Raw genomic sequence first — 13,500 nt, 5'->3', positions numbered from 1 at the left:
AGGTATGATTGGGTCTGAGTGGCTGTTTGTGTGCGTCCAGTGTATGCGTGTGCGTGCGTGCCGTGCACCAGACTTTTGTATGTGCACACACATTTGAAAGGCTATTTTTTTTCTTGAATGCACATCAGACGAGGGGGGGATACGCATCTCTGAAAGCTGCCATTACTTCTCCACCTCAAATGGAAGTTGCTCTTGCCGTGGTTGTTCAGGTACAAGGAGGACAGGAGAAATCAGACTGCCTCGGGAGACATGAGATACCCATATACCATGTAAATGGCAAGCAGGGTTAACTGATCAGGGCGAACATGTCTCCAATATGCCACCTTATGCAAGCGATACATTTGAGAAATTAGCTGTCAAGAGAGAGCCGCTCATGAAGCTCCTTTCATCCAGCTGAAATCTGTTTGACCTTTACAAAACTGAGAGTTTGCCTTCTTCTACGCTTTATTTAAAGGTATTTGTTATGGTTTATTTATCCGTTTTTTTGTATGTTTCTGGAATATTTATTCATATTGACTTATTTATGGCATTGTTTTGTTTTGTTTGTTTGGTTTTTTTTTTTTTGGACTATCTCCCTCGTAAACCTGTGACAAATGAAAGAGTGTGGTGTGTGGACAGAGCGTGAGCAGAAAATAGATGCATCCACTGCAGTGTGACATTTGGCTAGGGCCCGACTGTCCCACTTCTAAGAGAACCCAAAGGACAGCTTTTAGCTGTGGCTCTTGGGGTTGAAAGAGAGAGAGGGTTAGAGACAGATAAGGGAGAGGGATTACAAGGATTTGCCGCCATTTATTCTTGTTTTTCAAATCATTTGTGTAACATTGTATGGGCCACTGAGTGCGAAAGAAGGCTCTAGTATCATTGCTTGAGCCATGGGGGTGGGGCATGTGCAATACTGGTTTGGTGGTATATGACTTGGACTTGCAGCTGCACCTGGGAGCTGTCTGTGTTTTCAAATGAAAAGACAGTAGGCACATTTATTCTGCTCTGCTGCAGTGCTGGACAATGTGAAGCACGGATCTTATGGCTCCGTTGTCGGGCACCGTACTGAAGCAGCACTCCCCGGTCAGCTGAGGACAACTGAATGTATTTTAACAAGCAGGACTGAAGATGAAACAATTCACTCCAGGGTGGAAGTGTTAATGGGAAACACCGGACAGCCATCATCATCTCTATCCTCATCATTCTCATCACCATCATCATCATGAACTCCATCCCTCCCTCACTGCATTTGACATAATGTGCTGATGCTGCTCTCTAGTGCTCAGCTGGGACCTGCCCCAGGGAAAAACTCTGTTTAGACAGACACTCCCCATGAGAGGAGGAATGTGCGTCACCTTGGGCCTGCATCTTTTTTCCAGCACCTTCCAGCTCCTTCCCCCCTGCCCCCCATCTCATCCACATTTTAATATCAATCTCAATGGACTCCATTAGTACAGCACTTCTTTTAGAGTGTTAATTTGTTTTGTCAAAAGCTTTGTTTACCCCAGATTAATATCTCAATAAACAGAGGAGTGCTGTACTGTGTTAAATGATAGTGATTATACAGTAGAAGATCTGGGGCCCACGCTGTCGGACGGAGGCTCACATAACGGGAGTTTCTCCACCATTCAAAGCCCTCCAACCCTCTGATTACAATAATAACACCATGGGTACTAATTTACTGCAGTGAACTTTCCCTCCCTCTCTTCCCTGCTCTATTTTCTGTGTCTGTCTGCAAATGTTTAATGCAATTCCCACTCCATGCTGCTGGCAAGCCTGACATGCATGTGCTTCAGTGGTTAGGTGGGAAGTTCTTTAAAATATGGGACACCCAACCTTTGACACAGTGCTGTCTCATCCCTGCAGCTTAGTGTCAGTGGAGAGTGAGCTGTGGCATTGTTCAGTCTATCATTAGACAGCAGAGGTCCCAGCAGGCCTACAGTCCGTTCACTCGCAGTTGACCCCTTCATACACTGACCCTCTTTTTTTTTTTTTTAGTATTTCCACCAGTTTGTGTGGCCATATCACACCAGTAGGACAGTTGGGGTGGGTGGGTGGGTGGGGGTGTGTGTGTGTGTGTGTGTGTGTGTGTGTGTGTGTGTGTGTGTGTGTGTGTGTGTGTGTGTGTGTGTATGGGGGATACAACAGCAGCAGAGGAGCAGAGGGTCATTATGTCTGCAAAGACTGGCCCAAGAAGGGACAGTGCAGGGACAACATCAGCAGAGATGTCACAGATGTCACAAATTCATAGCTGAAGGCAGTGAGAGAGGGAGGGAGGCTAGTCAACGGGGTTTGCAGTGAGGGCTGTTCAGGGTTGGATATGGAGATAAGGAGATGGATGTGCTGCTTTGTTTCAGGTGGCTTTCTGTTGGTGGTTTTGCGGTCCAGAGGTTATCACTCCATGGTTTAAATTGATCGACCTGGTATGTCGGCTCTAAAGTTCATTCATAGAATAAAACCAATCTGCCTGTAGAGCAAGAAAGATGATGGGACTGTTGTTTGGTCTAATGGATGCTTCCTTAAAAAAAATGTGAATATAAATCCACTGTCGCGTCAGCTGATTAAAGCAAGATTTTTGAAGTGCTAACAAATGTGACAGGATTTTCCTATAGAGATTTTTAAAAAGCAAATGTAAACAATGATAAAGTAGTACTATTTTATTATTGGTCTCTTGTTACATGTCCACATGACTGCTATACAGTGCTTATAGAGTAGTTTTAAGAATATGTAGGGGTATGGCATAAACCCAGTGATGAGGATTCTGCTGTTTCTCTTTTGTCTTGAATATGAATGGAAAGCTGTGCCAGCAATTCATGCCAGCGGCCATCTGTGATGCACAGGGTGGGACCAACAACAGAGGGGCTTTTGGGTAGGATAGGGTTCTCCAAATGCTAAAAACGTGAGGCCCAGTCTACATAGAGACCCCGAGGTCCAAAACCAAATCAAACATATCCTTTGACAAACAGACATATGTACAATACACATCTTCAGTCAGGTTAGGAAGTTTTATACACTGAAGGGGACAAAGACATGGATCTGCTTTTTACCTGTTAACATCTGTACTCATTCAGCAGGAGAAAGCTGAATATGTAGGCATGATTTTTTTTCTATTTCTTCCTTTATCTCCACTGAGGGCACTGGGGAGGAGCTGAGCTGTGCAGGCATGTGCTTGTCCATGGCTGTGGTGATCTCCATCCCATGATCATCCATGGGGCAGCCAGAAAAACCCAGCCCCATCACAGTTTGTGTCTGTCATCAGAGGTAGAATAGCTGGCAATAGCAGGCGCGGATGGGATATTCTCAGAATCGGCTAAGGGCTGTATTCATGAGCTTGTTACAGAAGAACCCTGTCAGTATTGGACATCCCCGAAATGCTCTTATTTATTTATTATTGGGTGCTAGTGGTTTTACATAGCAGGGTGTAGGTACTGGTAGGAACACTGAGAACTGACATTGTGCCATGTGGGGTTCTACATATATCACCATCTACAGAGCTTTCTGTGATTTTTCTATGAAATGGATAATTTATCATGTACCGCTGAGACATTTGTAAACTGAGGTTAATAGTACTCCTTGATTCTGTTTCTGTTTTCCTTGAGCAATGATGTTCATTTGTTTTATATGAGTTTTTTTCTTTCTCATGGTCATTGTTTTGACAGCTGTCTGGGCCAAAGGGGATGGTTTTCTGTGAGTGTTTGCATCATCGCAGGTCAGAGCGACCTTGTATCAGCACATATTAATAAAAAACTATTGAAAATATACACCGTTCATGCCTCAGGATTTCTCTGGGAACATCGTGAAGGGGCTCAATTGTGGTGTGTGTGTTTACGTGTGGTGGTGTGCTGATGTACAGCATAATTTCTTATGTGTTTGTGCATGTGCCAGTGTGATAAAAGCATAACAGCACACAGAAAGTATTCATCTTTTGCTATGCCATAAGCTTCAATATACCTCATGATTCACACTGGAAATGAAAAGACATCTTTAAGCGCTAATACGGTGGTTATGTTTTATTCATGGGCCGTCCTGCAGGTTATGACAGCATTGTGTTGCTCATCTGTGTACCATGGGAAGCAGGGGACTGAAGCCAAGCAACCCAGACACTTCCTGAGTCAGCTCCCCTTTGAACCACACACTGTATGCATATGCAGATTTGACCTGGTGGTTGGGATGATGATTCTGTCAAAGACTAGCCTGTGTCCATAGCATACTACACAAAGTGATCAAAGAGAGGCAGAAAAAAGCAAGCTGTCAGTTTAGGACACAAAACCCAGAATCCCAACACTCTTAGTGTTTGGACAGGGACTAATAAGAGCCTTATGCACCATAGAGGATGAGAGGACGTGTCCCATACTAATCTGGAGAAAGCAAGGCTTTGTTTCACTACAGTAATCCTGAGTCAGTCGGTGAGACCAGCTACAGTGATGTTTTCAACCATCTCATATGTATGTGTATGTACATGCGGACCCGTGGGCATACTTGCTCAGCTGGATTCGGCTTTACGAAGCATCAGTCAAGGTTAATTAATCATACCGTGCGGTGTGATCCCTGATGTAATCTTTTAATAACTGCACTGTGAGTGCAGCTTACTGACTTCTGAATGAAACACTGTTGGCTCGCAGCTGTCTGTTAAACCACAGCAACACACAGCAGTTGGCGACCTTTAGTACACTTCAGAGTAGGCATAAACATTGTGATCAGCTAGAGATCAGTTAGGGATAACACACCTAACTGACTGTGTTATTGAGACCCATAGCTTCCCTTAAGCCTTCTTATCCCTGATTTGGTGTGATCGGTGTTCAGCTCCCACTGAGTTTTGTTTCCTTGACTGCTCATAATCCCATTCACAATGGAGTGTGATTGGTAAGTAATTAGCCAATATCTAATTATTATGTGCAGCAGAGCATAGAGTAATCGTCCATAATTGCAGCCTTCATGACACTTGCCTCTTCATTTTACCCATTTTTTTCATTTCATAATGTATGCTGTACATGTAGGATGACATGTGATGATCCACCCCGTACCCATCCACTCATCTGCCCCTACCTCACCCATGTCCCTTCCGTGAAACTCCCTGAGAGGGGAGGCTTTGAGGCCTTGACCATTCAATCACCCTCTTTTCACCAGAGCTACAGTTACACTTTCACACACTAACATACCGAACATGAGCAACAAAGCCTCTAGCCCCTGACACACTCACTTCCTGGCACTCAGTCCATCCAAGAGGTAAAAAAGGGGCTTATTCAAGGTCATTGCACATTTAGGGAAGCTTAAAATAGAGTCAGACATTGACAAACCCAAGACTCACAGCAACTCTGAGCAGATCCCAAGAGATAGTGAAGCGAGATGTATTAAATTCAGCCTGAACCCGTGTGTTTGCGTGTTACTGTAATTACTACTATACATCAAGCCACAGGGGTAACAAATCTTTTAAGTAATGTAAGATGCAGTACATAACACTTAAATTACCAACTGATGTGTCATGTAGTTACTGTTCCTTAATTGGTTGATCGGTAAATAAGAGCGCACTACTCTAAAAATAAAGCTATCAACCCAAACACTTACTGATTGCACAGAAAAACCATACAATAGTCAATCAACAGTACTATAAGCAAGTCTGATTTATTGAAACCAAAGCATTTTTAGCTCCACACACAATATGTGATTATAAAAATACAGCATGCAAAAATAGGATATACATTTTGTAGGTGTTAGTACACTTAGGAATTCTGAAGCTATTGAAGTCTGGAATAAATATGTATTAATTGCATTCGCATTACTCAACAAAAATAAGAGGTGTAATGATGTTGCCTATGTACCTCAGTTTGTATGACTCGTGACTAATTATTGCCCCCATGTGGTATGAAGTTGATATTCCAGGTGCTGTGTTGCCTTCAATAGTTTTAGAGCCCAGTGTAAAAATGAACAGGCAACCAACGCAACTGAGCACATATAAGCAATAAAGAAAAAGAAAAACCGAATCACATAATATGCAAGCATAAAAAAAATAACAAGCACTGTGACTCATAAAGAATAACATTTTAGTTAGCAAAAAAAGGGTGTTGTGAACCAGGTGATAAGAAAACATATGTTGCTAGATTATGCAGCAATAATGGAGTAAAGGCAGGCTTGCTTAAAAAACAAATACCATACATTATACCATATCTGCTATATAGGTGTATTAATATTAAGTTGTCTCACAGCTGCGTATGGGGTACATTTTCTGACATATTTATGGTCCACCCATCCTTTCATCAAGTCAAGAATTTATTATTCTCAGTAACAAAGCTGCCATTGTCTTATTTTTTTTTTAATGAGACCAGTGTCTCCCATTTCATCGATCAAGCTATACTGTGATTACTGTCGGGTAATGTAATTATTATCTCATGTAATGATGACAAAATGTAATAGCTAATGTCAATCTAAATCTAATGAACCAGATTAATACTTTATCTAATCTGTTTTATTGATTGATCATACATCAATGAATGGGCTGAAAGAAGCACATAAACAATGCTACTGTCAAATTTTTTCTTCAAAGAAAAACTTATGAATAATTTATTTTAGAATAATTTATGTTGTAATCACATAAAATTCTGCCCATCATGCTTGTAAAACATATATCTCCTAACATTTTGAGAAAAGACAGCATGCTCATCAACACAGAAAAGCGCTGTGAGATGAAAATTATTAAAACAGAAGTGCTTGACTTGATCTAAAAAGAGTTGCCAGTAAATGTACCGATACCCTGACTGTGAGAATACTTAATGTTGTGTATATATAATATAGGAGATCATCATCATCATCATCATCATCATTATTATTATTATTATCATTATTATTATCATCATTATCATTATTATTATCGTTATTATTATTATTTATCAGTATTTAGGTATACTACAGTTCTTCATCTTGGGCATTGACTCCACGTCAGTGTCCTGCAGAAAAACAAAAATCTTACTAAATCAAACAAATACAACACAAAAAAAGCATTTTAGCAGAAAAAAAGATAAGCATGTATAGAAAAGCTTCCTACTTACTGGTGCATCACAGTAACTGCTGACCTGGCCTAGGTCAAAGCCGCACTTGTTCACCAAAGCTGCGGCTTCACCTCTCATGTCAGAACCTTGGATGTTAGCTCTAGAGACAGAAACAACAAGGAATAGAGATGTGAACCTCTGCACAGTAACAGCAAATCCTTGTTTTATGCAGACGTCAGAGAAGTTCTAAAGTTTAGACTGGCCCCTTCAGATTTGGGATTGGGGGGGGGGGCAGTTCATAAAGTTACTCCTGACAGCTGTCCAAACAGCAGCAACAGGTCAAATGAAACAAGGTGTGAAGGAGACTGGAAGTTGGAAAGCGTCAGAGATTTCTCTTTGGGGACGGTTATGAGTGCAGAGTGACCGAGAGCAAGAACCAGTCTCACCGTTGGTTCGACAGAAGCAGTTGTCCTTCTGTCTCATGATCTTCAAGACCACGATCACCAAGACTGTAACCATTGTGCATTTCCGTCATCCTGGAGAAGAATCCACAGCCATTATGAGTTAAAGAATAGGCATAGAAAACCTTGTTGGGCATTCTGTCTAGTTTTATCTTTATTCTCTTCTGTTGTGTGTTACATTGTTTTATGTATTTTCTCATTGTTTCTGTGTATTTTCTAAGCTTATCAAAATTAAAGTTAAATTGGATTTGATTAAGTTTGAATCAATCTATAGTCATCAGTTTAGTCGTTTAGTTGCAGGATATCAATTTTGTTTTCGTTTACACTTGAACTCAAATATTTAGGAAACACTGCTTATTTTCATCTCACCTGTACACTGATAGTTTGTATCTCCTTTTACAAGCTTTCATCATATTTTATAACTGTGGATTTTTTTTTAAACTTTTTTTTCCATCATTTTGAAAACATCCTAAGCAGAGGCTAACACAACCTGTGAACCGCTGTAAAATAATTACATTTGATACAATTAATAATAAATATTTTAAACTGAACTACTAGTAAGAAGTGATTAACGTCTTGGAGGCAGCAACATAAATATTCACATTTTCAAAAGGACACATTCTCAACTCATACACTCCAACAACTCTTAAAAGTGCCATATATGTTATGCAAAAATGTAACAATTTAAAAATCTCTTCATCGCTATTAGTGAATAGGATCTACCATAAATATAACTGTCAGACTACAGACTTACGTCATAATGTCTGTCCCTCTGTTGTGATTCACTCCTCCTGGATCATCCCTCAAGTTCCTGTAGCAGACATATACAGTAGTTGCTAAATAAGTTGGTAACTGATAATAAGAATTGATAATAAACACACTGACAAACCACCCAATACCCACAGCTTACCTGTTCATGTCTTGTTGATTCTCGGTCAGTAGGATGCCGCCTTTGCACGAGTTGCGGTCCAGACTATGGGAATGAGCAGTCTTGCCATCAGTCCCAGGATCAATACTATGGAGACAAAAGTAGCTTTTAGCAGATTACAGTCTAGACTTCCTATTGTTTGTTTGTTTTAAAGAAAAAAAAAGCCTTACACACACACACACACACACACACACACACACACACACACACACACACACACACACACACACACACACACACAATGAACAGGTCCAGTTGAAATGTATGTGAAAAGTAAGGCTGACCTAGTTTCTCCAGTCTCCACTCTCTCTGCCCTGGAAATCCCCTCTCTGAGACCACAGCAATTCACTAGGTATCTACAAAACCCAGGGACTGTAGCTGCTCTGTGCTGCCTCCTGACATGAGAACCAAACAGCAAACTAGCATTTCTGAATCCATGCAAGACACTTTGTAAGTAAATGTGTGAATGACATTAACCGTTGATTGTTATTACACACAGAACAGAACTCACTCGGTTTTCTTTTTCCAAGAAATGTAAATGCAAATAAACACCCCACTGATCAAAATGCTCACGATGACGATCACAATAAATGATACGCTGCCTGGACGACAGACAAAATGCAAACATGTTATCATCAAATATTCGTGTCATGGAATGTTGTGAGGCACTGGAATAATTACACAGAATAAACTTCCACTCACTGATGAGGCTCTGTGGTGTTGGTAAATCGGGATCAGGATGCTTCATTTCCTCTGTTTAAGGTAAAGAAGTGAGATACTTTTACATATTATGTTTATATGATATATATGTATGCATATATGATCAGTGGTGTAAGATCGTGGTCAATAGTAAACCAGTTATTTACAACATCTCATTGCCTTACCAGTAATTTTAAAATTCACCCAGGTCTCTCTTACATTGTGAGCCTTGCAAAGCAAAAGCAAAGTCTATATTGTGAGAGTTGTAGATTACATATTTCATGTTTACAACACAACAAATCAATCCGACTTTTATGGAATGAATTCATATAAGCACATAGAGGGGAACTCACATCAGAAACAATGCATTTTACTTGCAGGTCTCTGCAGGCTTTTGTAATGATTGAACAGTTGTCCATACTTATCACCTCAGGCAAATGTTTAGATTCTTTGCCACGCACGGTGGTAGCGATCACAGTCTTTTGGAAAGTAAGAGAAAGATGACTTAAAGACAGCCGTTATAACAAAGAACATAAATACGAAACAGGTTTACTTTCACTTTCTTTTTTCCTCTCTCTTAGTCTCTATTTTCTTCTTATACACAGTAAAGGACCAGTAAAGCCCTTGCCAACATTATTTAGAGTAACAAAACCATGAACTACAATATAACAGAGTTTGAAAGCAAATCAAAATACCTCATCATAATATGCGGATATCTCAACTCCAACAGAGCACTCGTGAGAGAACTTGAAGCCATTGGGAGTTTTAATGTCATTGCAGGAAGCGTTTCTCTGAGAATATTCTGTGAGACAATAGAATTATACGGCGTATCGTTAACTTTTTATAAACTTATTTAAACCCCCCACAAACGTCCAAAAAATAAAAACAGAAACAGCATACAAAACTAAGCAGAGTGAGACATTCCGTTAGCTCGGTGTTACCAGAAGTCAGGAATAAACCCAACAAAAAAAAGAAGAAATACATACTCATAATGCTACTTCTCTTACCTAGTGTGCTTATACAGAAAGGCATTAATAAGGCGGCCAGACACATTAAAAGATACATTCTGTCGAAGAACAAGGACCGGAAAACCACTCTCAGTGCAGTCTGCGGAGGAGTACTGAAACCAGGAAGTGTCGCCAAAGGAAGGGGCTGGGTCAAATCTAATGGTAAATGGAGGATACTTTTCTTCAACTGGGCTATAATAATGTGTTCTATTCTAGTTTCAAGAGACGTTTTTCTTCATTTATATTAAATCAATATATACAGTATGGAAAGCCTATAGTGTAATTGTCCATTTTCTTTCATTTATTCTTTTTTATTGTGGTCACAACTCACAATCAGCTACACACCTACAACAATACAGACATAGTGTCACGCAAAACAAATCAATAAACCACTCACACATTTCCCTCTTATAGTAAGTCCTAAACCCCTTATTCAGAATTTCTATTGTTATGCCTGACTCATCTAACCAGTCTGTTCATTTACCTGTCTTCCAATGATATCTGTCTTATTTTTTTAAATATCATATTGTTTTTCCTACTCCCTGAAAAAACAAACAAACAAACAAACAAACAAACAAACAAACAACAGACAAACACAGCGCGAAGAACTTGGACTAGCTCAGAATTTCACATCATGTCCTTCAGTCCCTTATGACTGAAGGACATGATGTGACATTCGCGCCCACATTCACCATATCTGGGACAATGCAAGGGTTTTATGTCAAATTATCCTGAGTGATGAGTTAATTTCTTAAATATTAACACTTAGATATTGTTGGTTGAAATACTGCATATATTACAAATGTGTGAAACGCTCCTGCAGTTGGATCTCTAATGTACCCTCACCGAACATTTTATTTGGAACACCATACTGAAACTGGGTAGGGCCTGCCTTTGCTCTCAAAACAGCCTCAGTCCTTCGTGGCATGGATTCAACACAATGTTGGAAACACACCTTCAGATTCTGGTCCACTTTCACATGATTACATCACATCCTTTCTGCAGATTTGTCAGCTACATATTCATGCTGCCCATCTCCCGTCCTACCATATCCCGACGGTGTTCTACTGGATTCAGATCTGGTGATCTGGGGAGGCCACTGATGTACGCTGAACTCACTGTCATGTCCATGAAACATGACAGTGTCTATGCTCACTACAGATGTAAAGAGTGGTTATCTGAGTTACTGCAGTCTTACTGTCAGCTCCGACCAGTCTGGTCTTTCTCCTCTGACCTCTCTCATCATAAAGGCGTTTCCATCCGCAGGACTGCTGCTCACACAATGTTTTTCATTTTTCCCACCATACTGAGTAAAAACTGTAGAGACTGTTGTGTGTGAAAATCCCAGGAAATCAGCAGTTTCAGAAGTACTCAAACCAGCCTGACTGGCACAAGGTCACTGAGATCACATTTTCTTCCGCCCATTTAGATGTTTGAGGTGAACATTAACTGAAGCTCCTGACCTGTATCTGCATGATTCTATGCACTGCACTGCAGCCACATGATTGGCTGATCGGATAATTGCACGAATAAGCAGGTGTACAGGTGTTAATAAAGTGCTCATTGAGTGTAGTATTGCATACCGAACACAAGGGGAGGCCCTTGTTTTATGGGTCAGAGAGACACACTGAACAGATAGCCCTTGCTTTCCTGAAGAGACACCAGAGCACCACAGGCTTTCAATTTCATTCTAGATAGAATGAAAATAAATAGTTGAAACACATAATGCATTATACATACGATATGATTCCAACACGCTCTCTGAAAAATATGCACAAACAGATCTGTAAGATAAACTCATCCTACAGCCCACTATGAATTCTGTATTGTGACAGGATGTTTCTACTACTCAGGTGGATGCATTTGTATTTATCCACATTCACATTTGTGGCAGTCCTGCCAACTTATTCTAACCCTGAGAGAACAAAGGACGAACAGAGGCCTCTCAGGACTCAAAGAGACCTCTGTCATTATCCTTTCACACACACACACACAGTGCAAAGATAAAGCAGAAGCCGCCATGGTGCAGTACGCTTCATTTACACTGCATCTTCTCTGGTCCACCGAGAAAACACAGACCATACTCTGTGTCACTCAATATGGGCTCCTCTCTATCTCTTCAACTTCAGCCACTTCCCTTCCTCCATCTCTCTGTCCCTCTCTGGATGTCCTTTGCCCTTCCCTGTCCGTCTTATGTGGCAATGGTCCACCAGCGTAGTCGGGCAAAAATGTGCTTCCAAAACGTACTCTCAAATTTCCACCTTAAATTTAATTATCACATTGGCTTAGACGTGGGAACAGATACAATGACATTGGAGCCAAGCAGATTTACTTATTAGCCACTTTGGTGTGACTAACCAGTTTAACATTGTATCGTTCCTGAATGCATCATCACTCCTTGGCTAGAGCCTTAATGAATAAGGACAAAGAAAAAAAAAAAAAAAGGTTGTGTGGCAGTGGACCTGTCCAGTCATCTGATCCATTTTCCAAAGCTATCAAGTGACAGTGGGAGGCTTGGATATCCAACCATCCCTCTCCGTAGTCACAGAGCCCCTGCATAAACAGAGGAGAACGGTAATGACGCAGGACGGGCTGAAAACACTCACAAAGCTAGGAACATGCATGTCCCATGGTCAACACTCCCACAAACACTGCGCGTCTAGTTCTGTAGCCTGGATGAAGGAGTAAATTCCAAACAGGACTGTTAGGGTAAATAATTACAATTCTGCTGCGTTTGAGTCCTCTCCCCATCTGTCTCAACAGTTCCCTTCTTGTTCTGCTCATAAGAGCAGCGATGAGAGATAAACAGCTCTCTTCCCGTCCCACTGCCACCGCCCCGATCCTTCATTCTCTGTCCTTGCGGATGAGGGTAGACAGTTTTGGTTCTGGAAGATTCTTTTAAGAGCAAGAGGGACAGGTAAATTAACCCCCACTGAGTACGTACAGTTCACTATTATGAACTCAAGTTTAAAACAAAAACTGGGTGCGACATTCAGGGCCTGTGAGTTCTGAAGTCAAAGCTGAGGCAAAGCAACAGCCTAAGAATCCTGAGCAGCTCTGAAACAATAGTGCTGGCTGCTCAGTACCCTGCTTGGCTTGACTTTGCGTAGCTCCACAATAGTTTCAAAATACATCCGGCAGAAAACCGACTGCAACCAAAACAGCATAAACAAGCCAGGAGTGACTCCTTTTACGAAAACAGTATCATGTTCACACCCTAAAAGTGAGTATTTTGACTTTATAGATTACAGGAATTCTCTAGGTACATTGTTGATGCAGAACGCAACATCACAGGCCTTTACATTGCATTTTCTTTGAACTCCAACCTTAAAAGTGATTGAACCGTGGCTAGGAAAAGCATCGAGTCACTAGGGTTGCTTTCAAGTAAATGGTAATAAGCATAATCCCTTGTTCTGAGTGCAAGACCAAAAGAGAGGTGA

At 40.9% G+C, this 13,500-nt stretch overlaps 1 protein-coding gene across 2 annotated transcripts; it reads right to left on the bottom strand.

Annotated features, from left to right (window-relative positions):
* Nucleotides 1-5,609: 5,609 nt before the first annotated feature.
* LOC120804879 lies at nt 5,610-11,555 on the bottom strand. 2 transcript variants are annotated; one of them, XM_040154607.1, is made up of 12 exons: nt 11,259-11,555; nt 9,749-9,855; nt 9,407-9,532; nt 9,239-9,281; nt 9,057-9,107; nt 8,866-8,956; nt 8,639-8,749; nt 8,337-8,441; nt 8,181-8,237; nt 7,412-7,501; nt 7,026-7,125; nt 5,610-6,923 (listed from the first exon to the last, which is right to left on the bottom strand). In XM_040154607.1, the coding sequence occupies exons 3-12, from the start codon at nt 9,470-9,472 to the stop codon at nt 6,867-6,869; spliced, it is 771 nt and encodes a 256-aa protein (XP_040010541.1). In that variant the 5' UTR covers nt 9,473-9,532; nt 9,749-9,855; nt 11,259-11,555; the 3' UTR covers nt 5,610-6,866. The 2 variants fall into 2 exon arrangements, with proteins under 2 accessions (XP_040010541.1, XP_040010532.1); XM_040154598.1 differs by lacking the exon at nt 11,259-11,555 and adding an exon at nt 10,061-10,628.
* Nucleotides 11,556-13,500: the final 1,945 nt, after the last annotated feature.

The sequence above is a fragment of the Xiphias gladius genome, chromosome 3 (assembly GCF_016859285.1).
Source record: "Xiphias gladius isolate SHS-SW01 ecotype Sanya breed wild chromosome 3, ASM1685928v1, whole genome shotgun sequence".
Taxonomy (NCBI): domain Eukaryota; kingdom Metazoa; phylum Chordata; class Actinopteri; order Istiophoriformes; family Xiphiidae; genus Xiphias; species Xiphias gladius.
The sequence above is the reverse complement of the archived record's forward strand: the minus strand, read 5'-3'. Positions and strand labels throughout refer to the sequence as shown.

Bases quoted from the DNA above. Each gene is read 5' to 3' on its own strand.
- LOC120804879 (XM_040154598.1), bottom strand. From the start codon at position 10,118: ATGTATCTTTTAATGTGTCTGGCCGCCTTATTAATGCCTTTCTGTATA. The intron at 9,282-9,406 runs GTGAGTTCCCCT...TTGCTTTGCAAG, and splicing joins TAAAATGCATTGTTTCTGAT to GCTCACAATGTAAGAGAGAC. The intron at 8,750-8,865 runs GTGAGTTCTGTT...TTCTCATGTCAG, and splicing joins TCTTGGAAAAAGAAAACCGA to GAGGCAGCACAGAGCAGCTA.